This window comes from Microtus oregoni, unplaced genomic scaffold, assembly GCF_018167655.1.
Source record: "Microtus oregoni isolate MIOR12 unplaced genomic scaffold, Mior012 000012F_ref0000307, whole genome shotgun sequence".
In the NCBI taxonomy this organism is placed as follows: domain Eukaryota; kingdom Metazoa; phylum Chordata; class Mammalia; order Rodentia; family Cricetidae; genus Microtus; species Microtus oregoni.
In genome coordinates, this window is record NW_024543071.1 from 7,941,987 (window position 1) to 7,965,574 (window position 23,588).

Consider the following 23,588-nt stretch of genomic DNA (forward strand, 5'->3'; position numbering starts at 1 on the left):
CTAAACCCCTACCCCCTTCGCCGCTGGCCGGAAAGGCTCGCGAGTCTACGCCCCCACACTAGCGAGCTACTCGCCGCTCCCACCACAAGGCGGAACTGACGTAAGACGAGCCGGCACTCTGCGCCTGGCGCAGCCCAAACACGTCACTTCCTGCCCATTAGGGCCGACCCACTCCGCCTTCCGAGGCCGCAGACGCCGGCCGCTTAGAGGACGCCGGGAGTCACGCGACCCGAGCGCACGTTCGCGAGAGTTTGTTGGCCTCGCGAGATCTCCCTCGCCTTGTCTATTCCTCTTGCCTGAGCCCGGCTTTTCTCCCCTCCCCCCTCGGCGCCGGCGGAGTTTTTCCTTTTCCGACCGAATCTTCTCGTCGTCGTGGCTATTTTCCTTGCTGCAGCTGCCCCTGCCGCCGCTGGGCTCGCTTCCCCGGCCCCTGCCCGCCGTCCCGTCCCCAACCCCGCCCAAGGTAACGAGCCTCTGAGGGAGGGTCAGGCCTCGCCGGGGCCTCGGCCTGGAGTTGAGACGGAGCCCGGGAGCCCGGGCGCCGGCCTCGCAGCGGGGTCCCGGCGCGGGCGGTCCGTGGAGCCGTCTGCTTGGGCGCCCCGAGTGGGCGACCCTGGCCGGCGGGGAGGCTTCTGCGGGCCGAGGCGGCGAATGTGGCCGTCCTGGGGAACCCGTCGGGTGGGGGAGACGCTCGCGCCCTTCCGAAGAGGTCCACTGTGAGGATGCTGGGCTCTGTCGTTTCCATGGGAGCTGAGGCTTTGAGTTTCCTGGTCTGACATGATGGACAGGATTATGGCGGGCTTTGGAGTGCTGGGTGACCGGGAGGAGAGGTGCCTGCCTTATTTGAACCTTTCGGACTGGAAGCGTCTCTCCGGATTCCAGGCTTCCGGTGGACAGGAGTGTTCCGGACATGGTCCCCAGAGGACCCGTATGTTTGCGTGCACTCAAAGGGAGGGTTTAGCTGTGACTCACTTTGTAGGACGCTGAGCTGAGTTTGTCGAAAGGCGGATTTCTAAGATTACCTATATGTGAACAGTGTGTGTTTTGGGGAACTACGCACACTTACAGTTGAATGGAAAAGAAAGGGATTTGTGTAGTTCCATCTGACTTTGGAAGTCCGTGCTAATTTTTCTGATTTTTGACTTCTTCAGCTTTTAAGAAGTACGTCGAAGTCTTCATTGTTGAGCCCCACACTGCCTTCCTAGTTCAAAGAAATCACTTTTTTTTCTTGTAGCATACTGTCTGGGAGGTCTTTTTGTATAAAATTTATCTGACGTCTTTGTGATTTATTGCTTTGAAGTTTGTGGATTAGCTAAATCTGAAGAAAGTAAAAATGAATAAAACTTCGAGTTGGAAACAAAAGTGATTAACTTAGGCAAGTTAGAGGCACTTCTTTTTTTTTTTTTTTTTTTTTTTTTTGGTTTTTCGAGAAAGGGTTTTTCTGTGGCTTTGGAGCCTGTCCTGAAACTAGCTCTATAGACCAGGCTGGTCTCGAACTCCAGAGATCCGCCTGCCTCTGCCTCCCGAGTGCTGGGATTAAAGGCGTGCACCACCATTGCCCGGCTAGGGGAACATTTTTGTAGCTCGATATTTGACTAAGTTTTTGTATGGTCTTTGCTTTTCATTTTTCTCAGATGTCCGAGGATCTAGCAAAACAGTTGGCTAGCTACAAAGCCCAACTCCAGCAAGTAGAAGCTGCTCTGTCTGGAAACGGAGAAAATGAAGATCTGTTGAAATTGAAGAAGGACTTGCAAGTAAGTACAGGTGGACTGTTGTAGCTGATGCTGTTTGAGAAGAGTATTTGTCCTTTTCAAGAAGGCACTCAGAGCACCTATGAAGATGCTCCCTATTTGTGTAGTATATGTACACCTGTATACAGACACCGAGGCTTCTAAATTTGCTTCCTCCATTTGGTGTACATCAAAATGAATGAAACACTCATGGGTTTGTAAATCTTGTGTGTGCTTTTAGGATTTCATGATAAGCCTTGCAGCGGTTTAATTTTTTTTAACACGTTGGTGAGGAAATGTAGTTGAAAAGGTAATACTATTAGAGGGGGAAATTATCGCCAGATTAAGGTCCTTTTTGATGACACAGGATTATTTGAAAATGAAATGTGGCCTTATTTTTCAACACTCATGGAGTATACGTTTTATAAAAACACATCATGATGTGTTTACACAAAATGTGTACAGAGATAGCTGTCTGTCTGGGTGGGTGGGTGTTAAGTGTTTGAACTGAAGACTTGACTTTGTAGTTATTGAGCCTTGTCTAAGTTGGACTGGAGTGAAAAGGCGAAGATAGGAAGTATGAAACTTGGAAGGACATGTCCCGAAGGGCTTTGGGACAAACTGCTTCTTCTATGTCCCGTCTGATCAGTCCTTCCTTTATCTTCTTGATGGCCATTGATACCATTGGGTTTTGCTAGCTGTATACACCTTTAGGAAGTGTAGTCAGGGAGCAGAAGAAGGCAGAGCTCTGAGTTCCAGGCCATCCAGGGCTACACAGTGAGACCCTACCTCAAAACAAAAAAACTCCACAAAATTTCCAAGTACAACTTAAGAGGGCTTAATAGATTTGGGATTCTGAAAGATCTCATTTGTAATTTAAAATGACTTGGACATTTTCAAACTCTGATTCTAGACTTAAAATAGTGTAAATGTTGTTTTTTTAAAACGAACTATGTTGGATAATTTTACTTTAATAAGACTCTCCTGCCGGGCGATGGTGGCGCACGCCTTTAATCCCAGCACTCGGGAGGCAGAGGCAGGCGGATCTCTGTGAGTTCGAGACCAGCCTGGTCTACAGAGCTAGTTCCAGGACAGGCTCCAAAGCCACAGAGAAACCCTGTCTCGAAAAACCAAAAAAAAAAACCAAAAAAAAAAAAAAAAGACTCTCCTTTGGTTATAGAAGCCAGGCCAGTGGGGTGCATGTGCCCTTCAGTAAGAAGAGGTGTTTAGAAGACACTTGCTCACACTCCCAGGGCCTCTGTAAACATAACCCAAGTGCTTCCTGCCTGCCCCTTTGATTTGCTCACCTGTACTGAGTATGAGTTGACGCTGAAGGGACAGAGGCACACTAACCTGCCAGGCACACTAACCTGCCCCGTCAGCAGAGGCTGACGTCAAAACAGTCCTGTCTCTTGGAAGAACACGTGTGTGCAGCTGGGCACTGGGTGCTCTATGAAGAACTGGTAGACGGAGAGGTGGGAGTTGAGTTTCTAGCAGCATTACCACCAGGTCTTTTTTAATGTTTCCAGGGTAAATTAGAGTATGGGGTCAGCTATTTTGATATAAAAATCTATAGTGGAAAGTATGTAGGGAGAAACCATTAGGGTAGATAATAGTATTTACCGGAAAGGCTTATCTAGGGCTCAGTTAATAATAATAGTAATGATCTGGAGGCTGAGGCTGTAACTGCTTACAATAAAAAATACCCTATGGTTCAGTTCCCAGCACTGCAGGGAGAAAGAGTCAATAAAATACAAAAAACAAATCAAGCAGATTTCTGTGTGTTTGAGCCAACTTTGTCTACCTAGCGGGTTCCATGCCAGCTGTGGTGACATAGTGAGACTGTCTCAATTTAAAAGAGAAAAAAGGCAAAGCAATAATGACTTTCAAGTCATATATCTGCGGAAGTATCCTCTTTTCTATAGCCAGTTAGAACAGCACTGTCTGGTATGGTGACTGTGTTCTTTGCTGTTCAATGGCACTTACAGCTACTAACCACACGTAGCTGCTAAGTAATTGAAATATGGCCAGGGAAACTGAGGAGATAATTTTTTTTTGTTTTAAATAACTACAGTTTATTAAATATTGGATGTTGGCAGATTTAGAAGCTTAAGTACTAATAATACCATAAATATTGACAGGATAGAATTCTTTATTTGGCTAGTCTTCATAAGTTTTGTTTTTTTCCCCTCTTATTTCATTATGAGAAGTTTGATTTTGGTTACTAGGTGTGGTTTGAACTGAAAACTATTGGAAGATAGAAGTTATCACTTAAGATTAGGTAAAACTATGAAAAATATTTGAATATGTGCTTCCAGCCTGGTTGTTTGCATTGAAGCTAGGAACTAGCTTCTGTTTGGTAGAGGTCTCCCTCTACCTACTTGCTGCTTTTAGGGACATCCTTCTTGTTATTTAAATCTTGTTTGGTTGGGTTGATTTTCTTTTTCTTTTTTTTTTTAAAGCCTGTGGCTTCTTTGTTTTCTTTTGGGGTGGGGCTATCATAGTGGCTTCTAATTCCTATGTTTATTTTTTCAGTAAGGTTTCCATGTTTCTGTCTTTCATATAGAATAAAAAATTCTTTTTTTATTTAGAAGAGAAATGGGTATAGTAAAATCAGATTAGCTAGCTCTTTCATTCCCCAGGTAGTCTGTAGTAATCACAAAACTAGTCAATTTATTAGGCTGTGTTGCTGAGTAAACTGTTGTAAAGGAGGCAGGGGTCAAGTCACTTGTCTCATATATTACAGTGGCTCTCAGCATCCCCGAAACGCCTTCCTTCAGGAAGCAGTGCTTGAGTGCACCCCTTTGACCTGCTGATATGTAGATCACAGCACCTGATGCTCCTGGAATTGCCGGTTACTATAACTGCTGCCCATCTGTCAATGAAGGAGCAGTTCCAGAGCTCAGACTTGGGGGAGGAAAAGTAATTAATGGTATGTACCTTCAAGGACCCCTCATATATAAACCAGCTTCTTTAACACTTTGGTCCATACACATGTGAAGACAGATTGAGGTTCATTATGAATTACTGGGAGGGACGTGTAAGATGACAAGAGTTCCAGGACTTTAGAAGTAAATGCCCTGGATTTTCTTGTTTATAAGAAAGGCCATTGTGGCACAGGGTTTTGAAAATTATGCATAGTTTTTCAGGATTCTTTTCTGTGAAAGTGTTGGGGAAATAAATGTTCTGTCAAACCTGAGACTTCTTACCAGAGGTAGAATGCATGTTTGTGCTTTAATTACATGATCCCTGGAAGGAGATGCGAGTATTTTCTTTTTTTTTTTTTTTTTTTTTTAAAAGATTTTTTTATTTATATGTATACAGTATTCTGTCTGCATGTATGCTGCAGGCCAGAAGAGGGCACCAAATCTCAATACAGGTGGTTGTGAGCCACCATGTGGTTGCTGGGAATTGAACTCAGGACCTCTGGAAGAGCAGCCAGTGCTCTTAACCTCTAAGCCATCTCTCCAGCCCCCAGGAGATGCGAGTATTTAATGATAAAGACTTTGTGGGCTCTTGAGTCAGGGCTGTTGGTTTGTATTCCAGGCTCTAAAGATGGTTAACTGAGAACAAAATTGGGTAATTTACTCTTCTTTTTGTATATATTACTGGAAACTCTCTTGCTTTTTTTTTTACATAGAATTGTTTAATTAAATATTTGAAGGCACTTACATGATTTACACAGGACCCTAGGTTCAGTCTTAAGTGCTGCAGGACTAATGAATATAAAGCTAGGCGTCACCTCCTTAGGGGTGGGTTCTATTGGGTTTCAGCTCAAATCCAAGTCTTAGTAGCTTTTTTAAATTCACAAACTGACCTTTCTCCGGGTACTTAATATTCTTTTTTCGCCTGTCTGTCTATCTATCTATCTATCTATCTATCTATCTATCTATCTATCTATATCTATTTTTTTGGTTCAAGTATTGGTATTTTAGAAGTAGCCAGGAAGATTTAGAATCTTTAGGAGAGGTAATAATTTAACTTTTCTTGGCTGTTGAACCAGAACAATTATTAACGACACCTCATTGGATGCCTGAAGAAACTAAGAGTTTGCTTTTGCAATATTTGTCTTCAAACATAGAAAATGATGTTTTAAGTGTAACACTGTGGGAAACCAGTAGGCAAATTCTTTGAAAATCAGGTAAAATGTATGTCTGTATTAGAGTAAGAACGTAGCAGATAATTAGTTAAATACCTGTTCATATTTTTGGCAAGATTTTAGCCACCCCTATCACACTTGAGTCAAACTAATACACAGAAGCCTGGATTAGAAAGTACCCGCCACCCAGAGAGGCCTTTGTAGGTTAGTTACGTGCTTTTTCTTAAAGTGAAGCTGTGCTACTGTTTGCTAAGTAGGTGTAGGCTGTTTTAGCTCTAACTTGGTAATTAGTACTTAAATGAGGTGAAAAACTACTGGTTTCTTTTATTTATGTTTTACAGTATTTTAATAGAAATTGATATAAGTAGAAACATTGTGTGTTTAATGAGACTATTTCCATTGTTTTGGGAATTTCATAAAAGAGATGTTGGTTACACGGTTGATATTTCTGCCAAGTAATGCCCTATAAAACTGTAGTTGCATGGAAGACACATGCTGGTTGTAAAAGTAACCTTGAATCAGATTCAGTCTTTGATTCTCACTGTAGAGAATCAAAAGGCATTTAGAAGTCAGAAGTGGCTAAAACTTGTCTAGTTTTATTTCTTATAGTTTTTAAAGTTGAAGATGCCTATGTAGGCTTAAACCACAGTTTCACTATTTATTAGGGTATAGTGCTGTTCCTCAGACTCTATGGATGTGAAAACAGTATTCTCAAAAGCAGTGAGCTGTATGTGTAGCGTACATAACTGCTTTGTGATATGAGAAGTGATGCTATAAAACAAGAAAGTAGTTGACAGTATTAAATTACAAGTGTTACGGCTTTTGCTTTCTTTAGGAAGTTATAGAATTGACCAAAGACCTTCTGTCAACTCAGCCTTCGGAAACTCTTGCAAGTTCAGACAGTTTTGCTTCTACTCAGCCTACTCATTCATGGAAAGTAGGGGACAAATGTATGGCAATCTGGAGTGAAGATGGACAGTAAGTGTAGAAAAACAACCCTCTAACTATAACATGAATTAGTAAGATACAATGGTAAGATGCTTTTATTCAGCTTGGACTACCCTATTTTAATCATCTGTGTCGGTAATTTGATTTATAACACTAGTGTAATTCTTGGGTGGTTGCTATTAACAGCTTAATTTTAGATTTAGTTTAAAATTTGGGGAGAAGAGTGGTTTGGATTCTGAAGGAAAGAAAAATGAATGGCTGTTTTCTAAAATATTCTGACTTGTTTCTCCTCAAGTTAAAAAGTGAATGCTGGTAATTTTATTGTGCTCAAGTGCATACATTGAAATTAATCTTTTAAGAACTAGCTTTTCTGAATGAGAGTAAGTATAGCGAGTAGATGTGTAAGGGATTTTTCTGGCAAAATTTTTAATTAGGGCTTTTGATGTCAGGTGCTTCGCTTTAAACCTCTCATCATTTTGCTAAGAGGGTCATTCGATTGCAGTTTATTTTAGAGACATGATAATTGAGTCACTACAGTATAAGTCTTGTAGGCTGAGTACTAGATCTTTACTCACCTGCTTACAGCCATGATATCTTTGCAGGTGTTACGAAGCGGAGATCGAGGAGATAGATGAAGAAAATGGCACCGCTGCAATCACCTTTGCTGGTTATGGCAATGCTGAAGTGACTCCGTTGTTGAACCTCAAACCCGTAGAAGAAGGAAGGAAGGCAAAAGAGGACAGTGGCAACAAACCTATGTCAAAGTAAGCGACTTCTGTTTCCCCAAGACGGGCTGACTCACTGTATGTCACAGGCTAGCTTGTGCTCCTTGGTCTTACCTCAGTCTTTTGAGTACTTGGGTACTTAAGTAAGTGCTTAGATTACATTTGGCCAGAGTAACTGACTTTAATGTAGCATTTTAGGATTTCCCATTTAGGTGCTTGAAGTAATCTGCAAAGATAACTCATTCAGGCTACATTGGAGTGAGGTTATAACACTGTTTAACATTGTTTTACAGATAGGCAACATCGGATCAGTATGTGTGCCTAGGTAAAGTGGAGGCTATACTGATGTATTCAATAAAGAGGGCACTACACTAAGAATACTGTATTTCTGTAAGTCGGTCCTAGGGCTAAACCACAGTGGAGACTGCCTTGAGCCTTGTACCTGCTGAAGCTATATTCAGAAAAAACACATAAGGGAGTGTCTTAGGGATGGGGATGTAGCCTAGGTGTGGAGCCTTTGCCTAACAAGTATAATTGTACCTAGTACCGCAAAAGTTGTTGGGGGGCGCATAAACAGTGAAGTATAGAAATTGTGAAGGGACATAGCAGTAGTTTTAAGGGGACCCCCCCAAAAAAAGATACCATGGTTACCAGGACAGTTTCCTTACGAAAATAGCATCTAAACGAATAACTGAAACAAGGGTTAGCAAAGTCAACAATGACATTGGATATTATGTTGTTTCGCCTGACCCATCGCTATAGTTGATGGTGAACAAACTAACATATGCCTCGTGTGAAATAGCGTGTAACAGCCTTAGCCTATTCAATTAAATCTCTGAAATGCCTGGGAGGCACGTCTTACTCACAGAAAAAATGTGGCAGGTACAGAAGTAACAAAACCTTGTGGTTAAAAACCTGGGGCCAGAAAGTAGAAGTTATTAGATAACAGCAGTCAAGGTCAGCACTTGACAGCCACTTCTGAGTCCCTGTGCTTATTTGTGCCTGAATGCAACCTTACTGCCATCACTGCCTTGTCTTGTCTCCTTCCTTCCTTCCTTCCTTCCTTCCTTCCTTCTTCCTTCCATGTGTAGCCAATAAATATGTCTATGAATTTGCAAGAATTTCCAAAATTTAAGTTGCTACGTAAATAAATGTTCTTGAATTTTGAAAAATACCATTTGTTAAAATAACATTTAAACACCTTGAATAAGGAAATCAGATTGTAAAATCTTGTTTAACCTAATTTGTTTTATTCTTGCCTTCTTTATAAGGAAAGCCACTTAGCCTCATGTTGATGGTTATTTGCTACAGGGGAATCAGGATCTCTTAAAAACCTTTCTTTTCCTTTTGTCAGTTCATGTAGGCAAGCAGAGTACATTGGTAGCTTCGGCCCTGGTTCTACTTAGAATCCTAGTTGTGGACACCCAGGGTTTTGCTCACTATGTCACCACAGTCATCACAGAGAGTGCTGGCTGTGCCACTCTTCCGATCTCCTGCTGTCTTCCTCCAGTGTTGATGAAATTACTTCATACACTTTCCCAAGTGTCGCATATATTTTACCAACTGTATTTTTAGAAATTGGTAGAGTTAGCCAGCCATTAAGGTTGATTTTTGTTTCTTTTAGATGGATTTCATGTGGCCTAATCTGGCCTGGAACTCTATGCTGAGCAGAGGCACAACTTAAATTCCTGATCCAGCTGCCTCCAACTCCCAAGTAGTAGGGATTATAGGCATGAACGTGCATCAAATATTCATATTCCTAAAGCACAGCTGGCAAAAACGGTATAAAACATAAAAACTCTTGGTTGGAAGATTTGTTTTACAGCTGAGTGGTGGCTCACACCTTTAATCCCAGGACTCAGGAGGCAGAGGCAGGTGGATCTCTGTGAGTTCGAGGATAGCCTGGTCTACAAAGTTAGTTCCAGAACAGCCAGGGCTGTTATAGAGAGAAACCCTGTCTTGACAAACCAAAAGAAAGATTTGATTTATATTGTAATAGACCTAAGTGGTGTTTTGTTCTTTGTCACTTCTGGCAAGTGTTGTGTCTGCCTTTTATAAAAAAAAAATGTCTAGTAGTACTCAGTGAGTGGTGATGTTTGATTTCTATTTATTTATTGTGTGGATTCATGTGTGCACTGCAACATGAGTGGAGGTCAGGGACAACTTGAAGGAGTTGATTTTCCTTCTGCCTTGTGGTTCTCAGGCTCAAACTCACCTTAACTCATGAGGCTTGGCTTGGTGGCAGATGCCTTTACATGCTGAGCCATCTCTCTTTAGCCCTGTTTTTATTTTTGTATGACAGACAGCTCTGGTGTATCCCAGACTGATCTCCAGCTTGCCAAGGAGGACTTTGGACTTCTGATCCTCCTGTGACCACCTATCATTACAGGCATGCTACCATACCCAGATTTTGGCATTGTTTTTTTAATGAAAAGTTGTACTTTTGTTAATAAATTAGTATGTAAGTTTTACTTTTGCACTGTTACAAAGAAGTGATATTTTAAGTTTTAATTATTGACATTTATGTCTGGGTTTTCCATACAGAAAAGAAATGATTGCCCAGCAACGTGAATATAAAAAGAAAAAAGCTTTGAAAAAAGCACAGAGAATAAAAGAACTTGAGCAGGAAAGAGAGGACCAGAAGGTGAAATGGCAGCAGTTCAACAACAGGGCTTATTCTAAAAACAAAAAAGGCCAGGTTGGTATATCTTTCATCACGTTGTAGATCTGAAAATATAGCTGTCATTACAATAACATCTAAATGAAGAAAGGAGGTATAGGTTTTCCAAAGGGCACAGTTTTAATCAGTTCTTGACTTAACAATTCTTTTAGGTAATCATTAGCCACTTTCTCTGATAAACGAGTTTATATCAGAAATTTTTAAGACTGTTTGGTGCCTTTGGAGAAAATATGCAGAGCTCTGCTTTTTTTAAAAACAAACTTTCACTTTGAGCATTTGTTTAAGAAAGCTTTTAAGTTCTCTGGGTATGCTTTGGTAGTTAAAAAAAAAAATACCTGTAGAATTCAGCTACTCAAAATAAGGATGACCTAATGTTCACCCATAGCTTGGCTTTTCATTCTTGTCCATGCTGCCTCAGGATGTGGCTTCTGAAGAGCAGTGGGACAGAGGGCACCACAGTGGATCTCACCATCAAATTCATACCAAAATAAACAGTTCATATTTAGGACTTTGAGAATGAAAACCTACAATCTTGAGACAGATAAGCTTTATATTAGTATGTAGTGATATTTTCTACAAAAGCCATTCATTTTGTAAATATTGGAACGTGAATGTATTTTAGCATTGAAGGTTGAGGTTTGGTCTCGCACACTGGTCAGAACTGGTTTCCTTTGTCCCCAGGTGAAGAGGAGTATTTTTGCCTCGCCGGAAAGTGTGACGGGCAAAGTTGGAGTAGGAACTTGCGGGATTGCTGACAAGCCGATGACACAGTATCAAGACACATCCAAATACAATGTCAGGCATTTGATGCCTCAATAATGAGAAAAACTGTTGGATTTCATCTCTGCAGGGCTTTACATTTACCTTTTTATTCTTATATTTTTCTAAAGGTAAATTATTTGCTAGATGAGTAAGGAAGATACATTGTTGTCATTGTTTGGCTTTGGTAGAATGAAACTTGAAGACATTTGATAACTGCTCTCATTTAACTTTTCATTACTACTTACCACAGTTCCCTCAGAGTTTGTTGAACAAGGCAACTTTTCTAGGTAGATGATGCTGCTTAAATCAGCACTTAGATGACTCAGTGTACTTCAGGCCCCTACTTAACTAATGTTGAGTAGACATTTTGTAAGTCCTAATTTAGAGTTTTCAGGTGCTTTGCACTTGATGTATCCCAGCAGTTCATTGGAACATCATGGCAAAATGCCAGCCTGCTAAAGATATCTTCAGTTTGATGATAACCTGGCCATTGTCCAGACAAACCCAAGCATGGGATAATTTATAAATGACAGGATTTAGTTTGAGGTTTTTCCTTGAATTCTTTCCTGGGCCTGTTAGGTCACTTCCACAATTGACTCACCTTGTATTTTTTGGTCATTGAGTTTGAATTTTATATTAAAAAACAAACCATGTGTAGGATGTGCTCCCCTTCTCTCGTGTTTATTTGGTGTTTTGTATTGTTTTTTTCTTTGTTGATTTTTCACTTGTGGTAGTGCTTCCATTTTTGGGGAATGTGTAATGTTTATATGGGAAAACAAAAAGCTGATGTATAGCCCTGTATACAATGTAGATACTATTTTTGTAAAAAAAAAAACCTAAGGCTAAATTAATGAACAAGAGTACTGAATGTTTCATGATTGAATTTTCCTGTATTTCTTGTGCATTAATCTGACCATAATTTCCCTGTATATTATGTTCATGTAGCTGAGTTTGTAATTTTTATTAACTAGATCAAGTTGCCAGCATTTGTTGGTATAAGTGAGTACCACAGTTATCCTAAGTTGAGTTTAAGCCAAAAACACAGATAGAAAAAGGGTCTTCCTGTTACTGGAAGAAGACAATTTTTAGGGTGTGTGTTAATTTCAGTTTTGTATGTTTAACTTTAATAAATAAAGTGTTTTTAAATCTCCAGTGTGTTAACAAAGGGGTGGAATCCATGGCTGCCAGCCTTGGTGTAGTGAGCCTTAGTCTTGTACACAGAACTACTACAAAAGAGAACGCTGCGTCTGAGAAGTGTTTCATAAATCCCTAAGAATTCCTTCATTGGGTATAAAAAATTGAACCCTAAAGGATTAATGTGTATGAAACTTTTTAAATTAAATTTCATGAATTTTGACTTAGTAAACTAAAATTTTTCTGACAGTGGTGAGGTAGAATACTTTTTATGATTTTCTTCATAAATAACATGACAGAAGACATGGTTAAGACAGAAAGGGGGCTTCTTGGGCTAAGGACAGTGGTAGTATTTGCCTAGCATGTTTAAGACCTTCAGTTCCCCACTACCAGGGCTTGGGGGGGTAGCAGAGAACTCCTAAAAGAAAGTTTTAAATGATGTAGTAACAGTTGCAGGGAAATCCTTTGAAAACACAGTAAATGGTTTGATATTGCCTTGGTATGCTAGAACAGTACTTAGAACAATAACTGGACCATTCTGCCTTAAACAGTGCACCTGTATATCTTTTCCTTAAGGGCTTTGTCTCAGAAAAGGAATAGAAGTAATTTTACGTTTGTTCTGAAAATAGGTGTACAATATAGAATCAGCAGCTCGTGTCAGAGATGAAATGTGGCTCTTTGGGCTGTCGTAGTTTTCCATTGACGATGTTGGTTTCTTTGGACTAAACTAAAAGTTATAACCCGGAAAGATGACCTGGCTGTTACATGCTAAAGTTGAAAAGATTAGGACCACTTTGCAAATAAAGTGGTTATGCTCTCTGTATTCTAAAATTAAGTGGGAACCCTAAGTGTAGCATGTTTTGTTACAAACTTTTGAGTTTTTTGTTTGTTTGTTTGTTTTTGCTTTTTGGAGACAGGATTTCTCTGTAGCTTTGGAGCCTTGGTGCCTGTCCTGGAACTCACCTGTAGACCAGGCTGTCCTTGAATTCACAGAGATCCACCTGCCTTTGCCTCCCAAGTGCTGGGATTAAAGGCGTGTGTCACCACCACCCCGCAACTTTTGAGTTTAAAGCTGAAACTGACGAACTGAAATTCAAATACTGATTTGTAGCTCTTTAAGTAGGTTAAAAGTATCTTCTCAAAGCTTGATTAACTTGAAGTTGACCTATAATAGTCCAAAAAAATGCTGTTCTAATTAACATGTATGTAGCAAGACCTACAGAGCATATTAGAAGAGGAGAGACTCGAACCAGACTGCTTTTGGAACCCTGACTCCACTTACTAGCTCTCTGTAACTTTCTTCAAGAATCGGGCTAATACGTATTCAGAGGGAGGGACACTATCTGACATGGATGTGACACTGTAAGGATGACTGCCATTTACTGTGGAATGACGGTGACTTCCTTTACTCAGAGTTGTAGTGCGACCATACATGATACTGCTAGTGAAACGTCATCAAGTAAACCCTGACTTCATTTCTATGCTAGAATACACTCAACGGGGATGTGGTGGCGTTTCTAATAAAAACTCAAGCAGTCTTGCCTGGGTATTATTCCAGACTTGCCCAGGCCAAAATAAGTCTGCTACAAACACTGTAGGTAATTCTGCTGTGCACCCTTAGCTGAGAACTAGGCTGTAGGTTAAATAAGAACAGCTTTGGTTTCAGAAGAAAAATTGAAAGCATATTTAGTGGCATCTTTATTAGTCTGATTATGAAGACTAGGTACCAAACCAAAAGGCATCAAATTATTTTAACTCAAACTTTAAAAGTACTTGTTGGTGTGTGTCCATCCAGTATAGTTTTAATGTTGTGTGCTGGGTTTATTCTCTTGAAAATACCAACAGCTACCTCTTAAAATAACAGGACAGATGACTTTCTTATGACTTGGGTTAGGAGTTTCTAATTTACAACTAGACATTTCAGAGGTGAATAATATGTTGTACATCAGCCAAAAATGTACTCAGTTTGATTTGGCTTTTTGCCTAGCTTAGATAATAACTGAAATATTAAAATGGAAGTATGTTTAAACCAAAGTTTTGTATTTGTTTAAAATTATGGAGGTTCAACAGGTATCTGCTCAGTCGTATTATTTTTACTATGGAGCAGTCAGTGTAAGCAGTAATTTATAAATCCAAGAATATATGTAAACATTTTACTAGGATTTTTGACTTGTAAATTGAAGAATTTTTGCTGCAGTGAAGAGGGAGCACACCAGGCAATTCAAGAGCTTTAACAAGAAACAGTAACCTTGTTCCCAGTATGTGTGTAGGCGGAGATATAAGTGATTCTGAAACTGATACTACAGATGGGACGTTGTAAACACTTGTCCAGTCTAGCCAATGTATTCGTAAAGACACTTTCCAGGTCCTTCTCAGCTTACTTGAAGGTGGTTCTTTGTGGCTGAGTGCAGTTCTGAATAGGTCTAGTAGCTGACAACTGAAAATTGAGTTAACACCAAATCTTAGACCTTAGTCGTTTAGTTCCCACAGTAAACACTGGTAGCTAATTTGTGTTACAGATTAGTCTTTTAAGAACATAGCTAAATGAGCTATGTTAAACTCATTACAAAGGTTGGCTTTTTAAGAGCTACTTTGTTTCTCTGCTTGAGGCCCATAGCCTCACTTTGCTAGTTCTGTTCTCCATGGTGAAACCCAAACCTTTATACAGTTTTTAAATATTAATTTATTATGTATACAATATTCTGTTTGAATATTCTGAAGGCCAGAAGAGGGCACCAGACCTCATTACAGATGGTTGTGAGCCACCATGTGGTTACTGGGAATTGAACTCAGGACCTTTGGAAGAGCAGGCAGTGCTCTTACCTCTGAGCCATTTCTCCAGCCCCAGGTTTTTTTGAGACAAGGTTTCTCTGTAGTATGTGTTCTTTAGTTTTGTAGGAACACACTATGTAGACCACTAGCCTCAGGATCTGCCTGCCAGTGCTATTTTGAGGCCTGCACCACCACATCCAGCCTAAAATGCAGCGGAATTTCTGATGACACCCTTACCCCCCCCCCCCCCCAAAAAAAAAAGGATTCAGGCTTGGAGGAAGCACGTGACTCCTATATCCTGGAAATTAGAATTAAATCCCAAGATCAGCTGCTAGGCTACTCTTTACTAGGTGGTAGCTGTCCAATTTTTCATCACTCAGAGTAGCAGAAGGAACGAATACCCCTTTGGTTTTGCCTGCAATTTGTTCCTCCAAAAGCAGTTAGGTTTGTTTGGCCTGACTTCCAAAGTATGAGATACTTGTCTATTCACAAACTGAGTTATTTTTTAATGTATGCCTTAGAAACCCTTTATGGCTTATGCTACATTTTTAAAACAAAAACAATGCTGTTTTTCTGTTTCTGTTGTGAACACCGAAAGTTCAGTTATTGTCTTGGCAGTGAAATTTCTAAGCATATTCCACGATAAAGAAACAAGAAACTCTATAACTTAAGTCTGTTGGCCGATTCCTTTGTCAAGATGCCACCATGTAGCCCAGGCTGGTCTCTAGCTCACTTTATCACAGAAAATGACTAAGCTTTTGATTCTCCTGCCATTGCCTCTCAAGTGCTTGGATTACGGGTCTGCATCGTCCCACTGGTTTATGGGATGCTGGGCATCAAGCCCAGCGGTTTGTACGTACTAGCATTTTATTCAGTCCAGTCGGCAGTGTTTATAAAAGTATAGCGTTTTACTTGTGCTATTAGTGATAAATTATGGCTGAAAAAGGGTAAAACAACCAAGTAAAATTGTCTTTAGTGTATTGGGTGGAAGGGCATTTACATAAAGCCCCCGGTTCAACTGGGCAAAGCCAGAAAAGCAATTTACTGTCAGATCTGGTGCACAGATGACAGTTTTCCTTTATAGCCGAGCATATCACTAAATATTAACTGGGCACAGTCAGTGATGCAGTGGTCGTCATCACCGTAGAGCAGACTCAGCCTCTGGTTGGGTTTACAAAAACATGATCACTAAAATGCAATAAATTTATTTTACATAATCTTTTTTTTTTTTTTGTTTTTCGAGACAGGGTTTCTCTGTGGTTTTGGAGCCTGTCCTGGAACTAGCTCTTGTAGACCAGGCTGGTCTCGAACTCACAGAGATCCGCCTGCCTCCCGAGTGCTGGGATTAAAGGCGTGCCCCACCACCGCCCCGCTTACATAATCTTTTTTTTTTTTAAATAGCATTTAAGAGCCAGCACGCCTTTAATCCCAGCACTTGGGAGGCAGAGGTTGGTGGATCTGAGTTTGAGGCCAGCCTGATCTACAGAGCGAGTTACAACACAGGCTCAGAAGCTACACAGAGAAACCCTCTCTCAAAACACAAAGAAATTAGAATATAAAAATTTTAAGCCAGGTCTATAATCACATCTATTTGGGAGTTTGATGTAGATCATTTGAACTAAATACAAGTTTAAGAAACAGGACTTTATTTTCTGTAAAATTGGGTCAAAATAAAATTTGACATTTAGGGATGAAGAAAATAGAGATTGCATTCATTAAAGAAGAAAAAAAAGGTGGATAGTGCTGAAAAGATAGCTCTGTTGGTAAACTATTTCCCTTGAGAGCAAGGGACCCGAGCAGAATGCCTAAACTCCACGTGTTTTGAAAAGCTAGAGAGAGCCAGGCATGGTGGCGCACATGTTTAATCCCAGGACTCTAGGAGGCAGAGGCGGGTAGAGCTCTGAGTTCTGGGCCAGCCTGGTCTACACAGTAAGTTTCAGGATAGCCAACAGTGAGACCCTGTCTCAAAAACAATTATACTAAAAATTTAAAAAGCCAGTAGGCTCAAGAAGGTTGGAGAATAAATAGATGGCTCAGGGTTAGGACACTTGCAGGTTCTTCCACTCTGAGCCTCCACACAGCGCTTCAGTCGTCTGGCTCCACGCAATCCTGATGCCCTTTTTTGAACTTTATGAGTACCAGGCATGCCTGTGCAGACATACATGCAAGGAAACACACGCACACACAAAATACATGCATGCGGAGTGTTAATAATCCCAGCAGAGACTGGACTGGGGCTTGCTACCCAGCCTTGTCTATTTGGTAAGTTCCAAGCCAGTGAGAGGCAGTCTAAAAAATAATAATAATAAAATAAAGATACGTGGTGCTTAAAGAATGATTGATGCTCACGTTGTTTGGTACACACACAGCTGCACATACCCTCACATGTATGTAATGATTACCTCTGTTTCCTTTTAGCACTACAGCTTTCTAAGGGCATGGAAGAATACCTTAAACAAAGTTAATGAGGCAGTGAGATCTGCAGACTTTGTGCATGTGGTAGCCAAAGAGATTCCCAAGAGGACATCTCTGTGACGTTTGAAAGCCACTATCATGCCAGGAAAGTACTAGTTGGGGGGGATGGGAGGAGGTGAAAATTTTTAATAAGAAAAATGGAAGTACTTGCCGGGCTGCAGAGCTGGGTAGACACTTCTTAACTGTACAGCAGCAACAGGAGCTGTCACTACTATTACTTCTAAATTTCTGATGGAAAAGCAAAATGTACTTAGGAGATAATTACCTAAAGATGTGGGCACTCAAGTAATTATTCCGCTTTCACAGATAAGGTATTAACAAAAATAACTCGAGTATTATTTGGTTTTTATTTCTTGCATAACTTGGCTGTAAACTAATTTGTCTTTTAAAGAGTTAATACTTAATCACACAACCTACCTGAGTCCTCCCTCCCCAAGAGCAAACCTGGGGAAGTAGTGTTGATGTATGTGTAGCAGGTTCATAACAAAGGCTTCACAGCCCACTGTCCTGTATATACAGAAAACAGCAGCACATAAAGTTGCCTGAGTGATGTTCCAAATTCTTGCCCTAGACTGAAAATGTCAGTCATCTTGGGAACAGAAGGATGAAGCTGGCTGGGTGTGAGGACGCACGCCCTTAATCCCAGCACCTCAGTGAGTTTGAGGCCAGCCTAGTTACAGAGTGAGTTCCAGGACAGCCAGGGCTACACCGAGAAATCCCACCTCTAAAAACCAAACAAAGCAACAACAAAGAATGAAGCCATTTAATGGCTTCCATTTACTTTCACTAAGAGAAAACCCAAAGGCGTGGAATACACAGCTGGGGGTGGCTGGAAGGGAAGCCTCCGGGTCTCACACCGTATCTAGGCCTGCAGTGTCTCGCACCTGCTTCAGAGAACTTCACCCAGACAGCACAACCGAGAAAGAAGTACTTTCAGAGGCACAGAAGGAACATGGGTGAGTAGTGTGTGCTGAGGCCTTATGAGAACAAGATGGTACAGCTCATGTCCTGACATTAACACACAATTCAACTGCACTGCTAAATATGGTTGTTTTTATTTTCTTTTTCCTTGCCCAGCCCTATCTAAACATAAAATAAAACTACAGGACTGAAATTATCAACCCATTAAAATCAGCAATAAGTTATGAAAATCATAAAGCTTTTTTTTTAAAGTAATTAAGGGTAGTTAAATTATTTAAAGAATACAAAGTCCAAACAGCTGGGGGTAAGGTCTCCAGAAAGGCTTCCCAGGGCCAAGCAGAGGCCCAGAGAAACCTCAGAGTTTGAAAGACAAAGGGAACACATGACATCAAAGTGCAGGCTAGAAAGTTCACTTAGAAGATAACATTTCTGAAAAGATTGGTAAGAGCAACAGTAGCACCTGCACAGTGGGTTCGTGAGGAAGGAGACCGCCTGCAGAAAATGCAGGCCTACAGTAAATGAGACAAGTGCTGAACTTAACTATGTTAACTATGATAGTATGCCTACTATGGATAGCAGATGGTTAGAAGCTGGTAAAGGGGAATGATCCTAAAAGAAAACAAAAACAGCATTGACCTTTGTCTACCCCGCCCAGACCTCATTCATTCTGTGCACTATAAAGAGTGAGGTGTGAGGTGTTTTATCGTTATCAAATGCTGCATCAAAATAGATGATTTTCCCCACGTGTTTTTTCCACTATAAAAGACATCTATGTTTACTTATGGACAAGCTTTAAAAAGATGCCATTTTGGTTTTCAACACATATAAACAGTTATCAAAATCTCAAATAAAAATGCTGCCGTGGCTCAGACCTTGGCCTGCTATGCTGCGTGCACAACTCTTCAGATCGGCGCAGACACAGAGGCACATGGAGCTTTTCCTTCTGTGACACAGCTGTCATGCATGGGCTGCCCCTATGTTGCTGAAGGGTGCGAGCGGGCGGTTGGGTGCCCTAGTGCTAACAATGCAGGTAAGGTTAGCTGGCTTAGCATGGAATCCAACAGAAAGCTGAGCTGCGTGATGATCTCTTTCGAAAGGCTTCATGGGAGTCTCTCCTTCTGTAGAGCACGAAATGAGCTTTTTAAAAATTCATTTTTTTTTTAAAGAATTGATCATCCACAGGCTTCATGATAAACTGAGGCTGAGTTTTAAGAGCTCTTTAGCTATCCAAGATTAATGCCTGATTATCCTGTCTTTTCCTTACTCTAAGTCTGATTTTGTTTCTAGGGCCAAGAAGCTCAGGAAGGGTTCATAACCCCACCCTTAAACGTCTACTCAACACAGCGTGAGCAAACTAGGAAAGGAGACGGAATCTCCACTGTCCTCTTAGAAGTCAACTAAGTCAACTCCAGATAATTACACGTTTCCAGCTGCTGTTAGGAACCGTATTCTTTCCAATATATGAGTATTTGTTCTACTGGGGAGGCTCTACCCCACTTTTTGTTAAGTATTTGCTTAAATACAGGTCTTCTGACCCTTTTGTTCAAGTATGGTTTTGTTTAGTTTTGAAGGAGACTGCGTCATGAACCCAATTGAAGAGACGGTACTGAACTGGCCCGATGGGTGTGTCGCCCTGCACTGCTGTCGTGCTGGGCTCTAGGACGTGAAGGAGAGTTTGACACTGGCACTGGAGTAACCCTCATCACTCCCAATACTCTGCAGGCTGCTGTGGTCATCAATGTCACTGATGCTGGTGGTGCTTATATTGTCCACTTCTCCATGGGAGAACTCTGTGCTTTCAACGTCCACTTCAATCTCCTCTGCAAAAAGGAAAACGGGGGGGAGAAAGGAACATCAGTAACCATATAGTGCACTTTCAAAAGTTAAAGGTTATTCCGTGAGGTCATCAGAGATCTCTTCCACAAAGGGGAATCTAGTATACAGAGGTGGTCTTAATTTAGCAGCAAGTTTACTAAAACCCTTTGACGCCAGGCCGTCTGGACCTCCCGCTGAACGCCTCGGCCTTTTTGAGAATTAGGACTTAATATTAAAAGATCCCAACCCAAGTGGTTTAACAACATCTGTTTTGCATTAAACCAAGAACTAATTCACAGCGTTGTTTATTAATCAGGCTTGCTTTAGAGGGGGAGGGGGAGGGAAAATAAAATTAAAGATAGAAAAATGTATGCTTATGCATCCAAATTTTTGGTGATATCACTCTACAGACGGATCTATAGATGTCTATGATTCATTGTAAGGAATTCTATATATTTAGAAACAAAAATAAGTCAACCATTAAAGTGTGAGAAATTTGCTTTTGATTTTCTTGCATCAAGTATAGCCTCAAGCCATCTCCGTGTGTGTGTGTGTGTGTGTGTGTGTGTGTGTGTAAAAGAGAGAGAGAAAAATGCTTGAAACTGAACCAAATACCTCAAGACAAGCAAGTGCACAGTCCTCAAATACAACCTAAATTACATGGTGCATAAACCTGGCCACACTCATAATATACATTTTAAAACCAAAAGGAAGTCAAATATTTTTTCTCATAGAAGTAGAATTAAAAACTCAGGACTTTTCAATACTCTTCTTTCTCAAAACCTAATGATTTACATCCAACCATAAAGGAAGAACAGCAGAATGCTGCTGTCTGCTGTCATCACTATTGGATACACACGCCGTCCTGTACTTCTGAGTACATGGGGAAATTTCCATCAAAAGGAGAAATCAGTCTTAAAAAGAAAGAGAGAGAAGAGAAGAGAAGAGAAGAGAAGAGAAGAGAAGAGAAGAGAAGAGAAAAGTTGAAGCCAGGCGGTGAAGGTAATCCCAGTGCTTAGGGAGGCAGAATTAGGTGGATCTCTGTGAGTTCAAGGCCAGGATCCAAAGCTACAGAGAAACCCTGTCTCGAAAACCAAACCAAACAAACAAACAAAACATTGTCTAATATTTTAAAATCTCAAGATTTCTTGAGTTCTACTTTCCGAAATGTCAGGTTAAATATCATCAGAATTCAACTGGGCATTAGTGGCCATGCCTTTAACCCCAGCACCCAGAAGGCAGAGGCAGAAGGAACTCTGAGTTCAAGGCCAGTTTGGTCTACAGAGTGAGTTCCAGGACAGTCAGTGCTAAACAGAGAAACCCTGTCTCAAACAACAAACAACCATCAGTATTCCATTCTGGGGGTATGGTGTAGGGCTGAAGGTATACACAGATCAGGAAAATTCAAACCTTTCTTGGGTGATTTCTGTTCTTAATTTTGCCAAAGACAAATGTTCTAGAACACATGGAAGAGAAATGGTGTGATACTCTAAAATACACAGATAAAACTTAGTATCACAAACAATAAGACATCATTCTCTCTCCCTGACAATGAACTAAAGGGCACAATATCACTGTTGTGATGTTTCCTGTCCTGAATGTATACCCTCAACCTAATAATTTGAAAACACTAAAAACAATTTCTGGGCCTGAAGAGATGGCTCAGCGGTTAAGAGCACTGACTGCTCTTCCAAAGGACCTGGGTTCAATTCCCAGCAACCACATGGCAGTTCACAGCTGTCTGTAACTATAGTTCCAGGGGACCTGAGATTCATGGCAAAACATCAAAGAACATAAAAACAAAAACAACCAAAACAACCTCCTCCCCCGCTCCCCCCCAAAAAAATTCAAACTGAAGTATGTTCTATAAAGAGACTGGCCAGTGTCCAAAATACTTCAAAAGACATTAGTGGCAAAATTAATAAAATCTGGATAAAGCCTAGCATTTTCTCAGTGTTAGCATCTTAGTTTCAGTAACTGTGAGAAGGAACTGAATGAAAGGTAGATAAGAACTATGTGTTTTCTATAAGTCTAAAATTCTCTCAAGTGGACAGTACAGACACACACGCATGGCAAGTCTGTAGCAGACAGTGTCTGGTGCACACACCTACAGCTGGGAGTCGGGAACGCTGCTATGGGAGAGTTCGCTCCTATCGACTTCACACATGCTACATGGCAGCCTCGGTCTCCAGCACCAGGAGATCAAAAGCTAGACCGCGAAGGTGCCTGCAGGTCAAGGGATGCTGCCTACCTCGCTCTGAGTCCGAGCGGTCGGAAGAGATAGTCGACCCAATGCTATCCATTCGTATCCGCTCCGTCTCTTGAGGACCCTGCAGCTGTTCCAGTCGCCGCTTTAGAAATCTCTGTTCTCGTTCCAAGTTCTCAAGCTGGTGCTGGCTCTTCCTTTCAGCTTCTTCAAGTTTCTAAAACGATGAAATTTTATTTATTTGTGTATAGTCCAGTCTAAAGCACTAAAACTGATTTTTGCTTAACATTGTTCTTTGGCAGAGAAAATATGAACAGATATCTATCTACACACACATACATATTTATGGGTATTTATGTACCCTTGTGTATATAAATATGGAGAAGCACTTACTGTTTTAAACACAAAAATGTCCTTTTTGTGTACAAGTGCTGCATAGACTACTTGAATAAGAAGGAACTATAAAAGTCCATGAGGTAACCTTCACAAAAGAGAAACCTCCCGCAGTGTGGTATCTGATGGAAAAATACTGAGAGATACGCCAGATAACGTCATCTCCACAAGAGGGCACAGCGGCCTTCCTTCTGGGTATCAGAAAGGTAATTATTATTGCCCTAGTGTTCTCAGGTCTAAGTGGTCACACTGTCAAAAAAATAATTTCAGTTAATCATGTTATGTTGTTCCATCAGATCAGCTGGTAAGATTTTTTTACAAAGGTTTCTCTCGAGGTCAGTGCAGAAAGAGGATCGTCCAGAGAGCTGCACCCAAGCACGACTAGGAATCACTGCTAATGATTAACCCAGGACCCGGAGACTGGGGCAAAGCTGGAGGTGGACATTCTCACCTTGATGTGTGCTTTGGCTTTGTTGAGCAAACCGAGGGTTGTATGCCTGGTGCAGTCTGGACCCAGTGGGATCAGAACTTTCAAGCGTTCTAAACACAGGCGCAGGTGAGCTCGTCTAAAAAAGACATCATCAAATTAGCACAGCCTGGGTATTCCACTAGACACACACAGTCTAGAGTCATCTTCAGTTATTCAACCAACAACCACATCTCACTCCTAACTGCTCAGAGTACCTGCACTCGCAGGGGTAGGGGTCCCTGATTCCGTCCCTGCCACTTCTGTCCTTTGTAGACAAAGTTACTTGACATTATCACCTACCAGGGATTAGTTTTTTCTCTAGTCCGTTCCATAAACTCCCTACTGTACTACTAACGTGAAAAAGAAGATTAAAGCACTAGAACTTGATTTGAGTGCCTAGAAACATAGGCTAGAGCAGGGTTCCAGTATGGCACCTCAAGGAGATATAAAATGCACCAG

The 23,588-nt window shown here is 41.0% G+C and overlaps 2 protein-coding genes across 7 annotated transcripts in view; one reads left to right on the plus strand and one right to left on the minus strand.

Moving 5' to 3' along the window:
- The first annotated feature begins 324 nt into the window (after positions 1-324).
- Positions 325-12,094, plus strand: Smndc1 (survival motor neuron domain containing 1). 3 transcript variants are annotated; one of them, XM_041661730.1, is made up of 6 exons: positions 325-463; positions 1,635-1,754; positions 6,665-6,807; positions 7,380-7,541; positions 10,047-10,200; positions 10,864-12,094. In XM_041661730.1, the coding sequence occupies exons 2-6, from the start codon at positions 1,635-1,637 to the stop codon at positions 10,999-11,001; spliced, it is 717 nt and encodes a 238-aa protein (XP_041517664.1). In that variant the 5' UTR covers positions 325-463; the 3' UTR covers positions 11,002-12,094. The 3 variants fall into 3 exon arrangements, with proteins under 3 accessions (XP_041517664.1, XP_041517666.1, XP_041517665.1); XM_041661732.1 differs by lacking the exon at positions 325-463 and adding an exon at positions 1,030-1,161; XM_041661731.1 differs by lacking the exon at positions 325-463 and adding an exon at positions 1,269-1,375.
- A 5,989-nt stretch (positions 12,095-18,083) lies between these two features.
- Positions 18,084-23,588, minus strand: part of Mxi1 (MAX interactor 1, dimerization protein) — a 69,960-nt gene continuing 64,455 nt past the window's right edge. For 3 of the 4 annotated variants that reach the window (XM_041661305.1, XM_041661307.1, XM_041661306.1), the window contains exons 4-6: positions 23,112-23,226; positions 22,313-22,484; positions 18,362-20,066 (exon numbers count right to left, since the gene is read on the minus strand). In XM_041661305.1, the coding sequence (XP_041517239.1) occupies positions 19,903-20,066; positions 22,313-22,484; positions 23,112-23,226 (451 nt within the window). In that variant the 3' untranslated portion in view covers positions 18,362-19,902. Of the gene's footprint in view, positions 20,067-22,312; positions 22,485-23,111; positions 23,227-23,588 lie in introns of all 4 variants that reach the window. The other variant, XM_041661304.1, reaches the window with a different exon arrangement.

What these genes read in the sequence shown, in the direction of transcription:
- Smndc1 (XM_041661730.1), top strand. Translation starts at nt 1,635, where the DNA reads ATGTCCGAGGATCTAGCAAAACAGTTGGCTAGCTACAAAGCCCAACTC. An exon ending in AATTGAAGAAGGACTTGCAA is followed by an intron (nt 1,755 to 6,664) that starts GTAAGTACAGGT and finishes TGCTTTCTTTAG; the next exon opens with GAAGTTATAGAATTGACCAA. An exon ending in CTAAAAACAAAAAAGGCCAG is followed by an intron (nt 10,201 to 10,863) that starts GTTGGTATATCT and finishes CTTTGTCCCCAG; the next exon opens with GTGAAGAGGAGTATTTTTGC.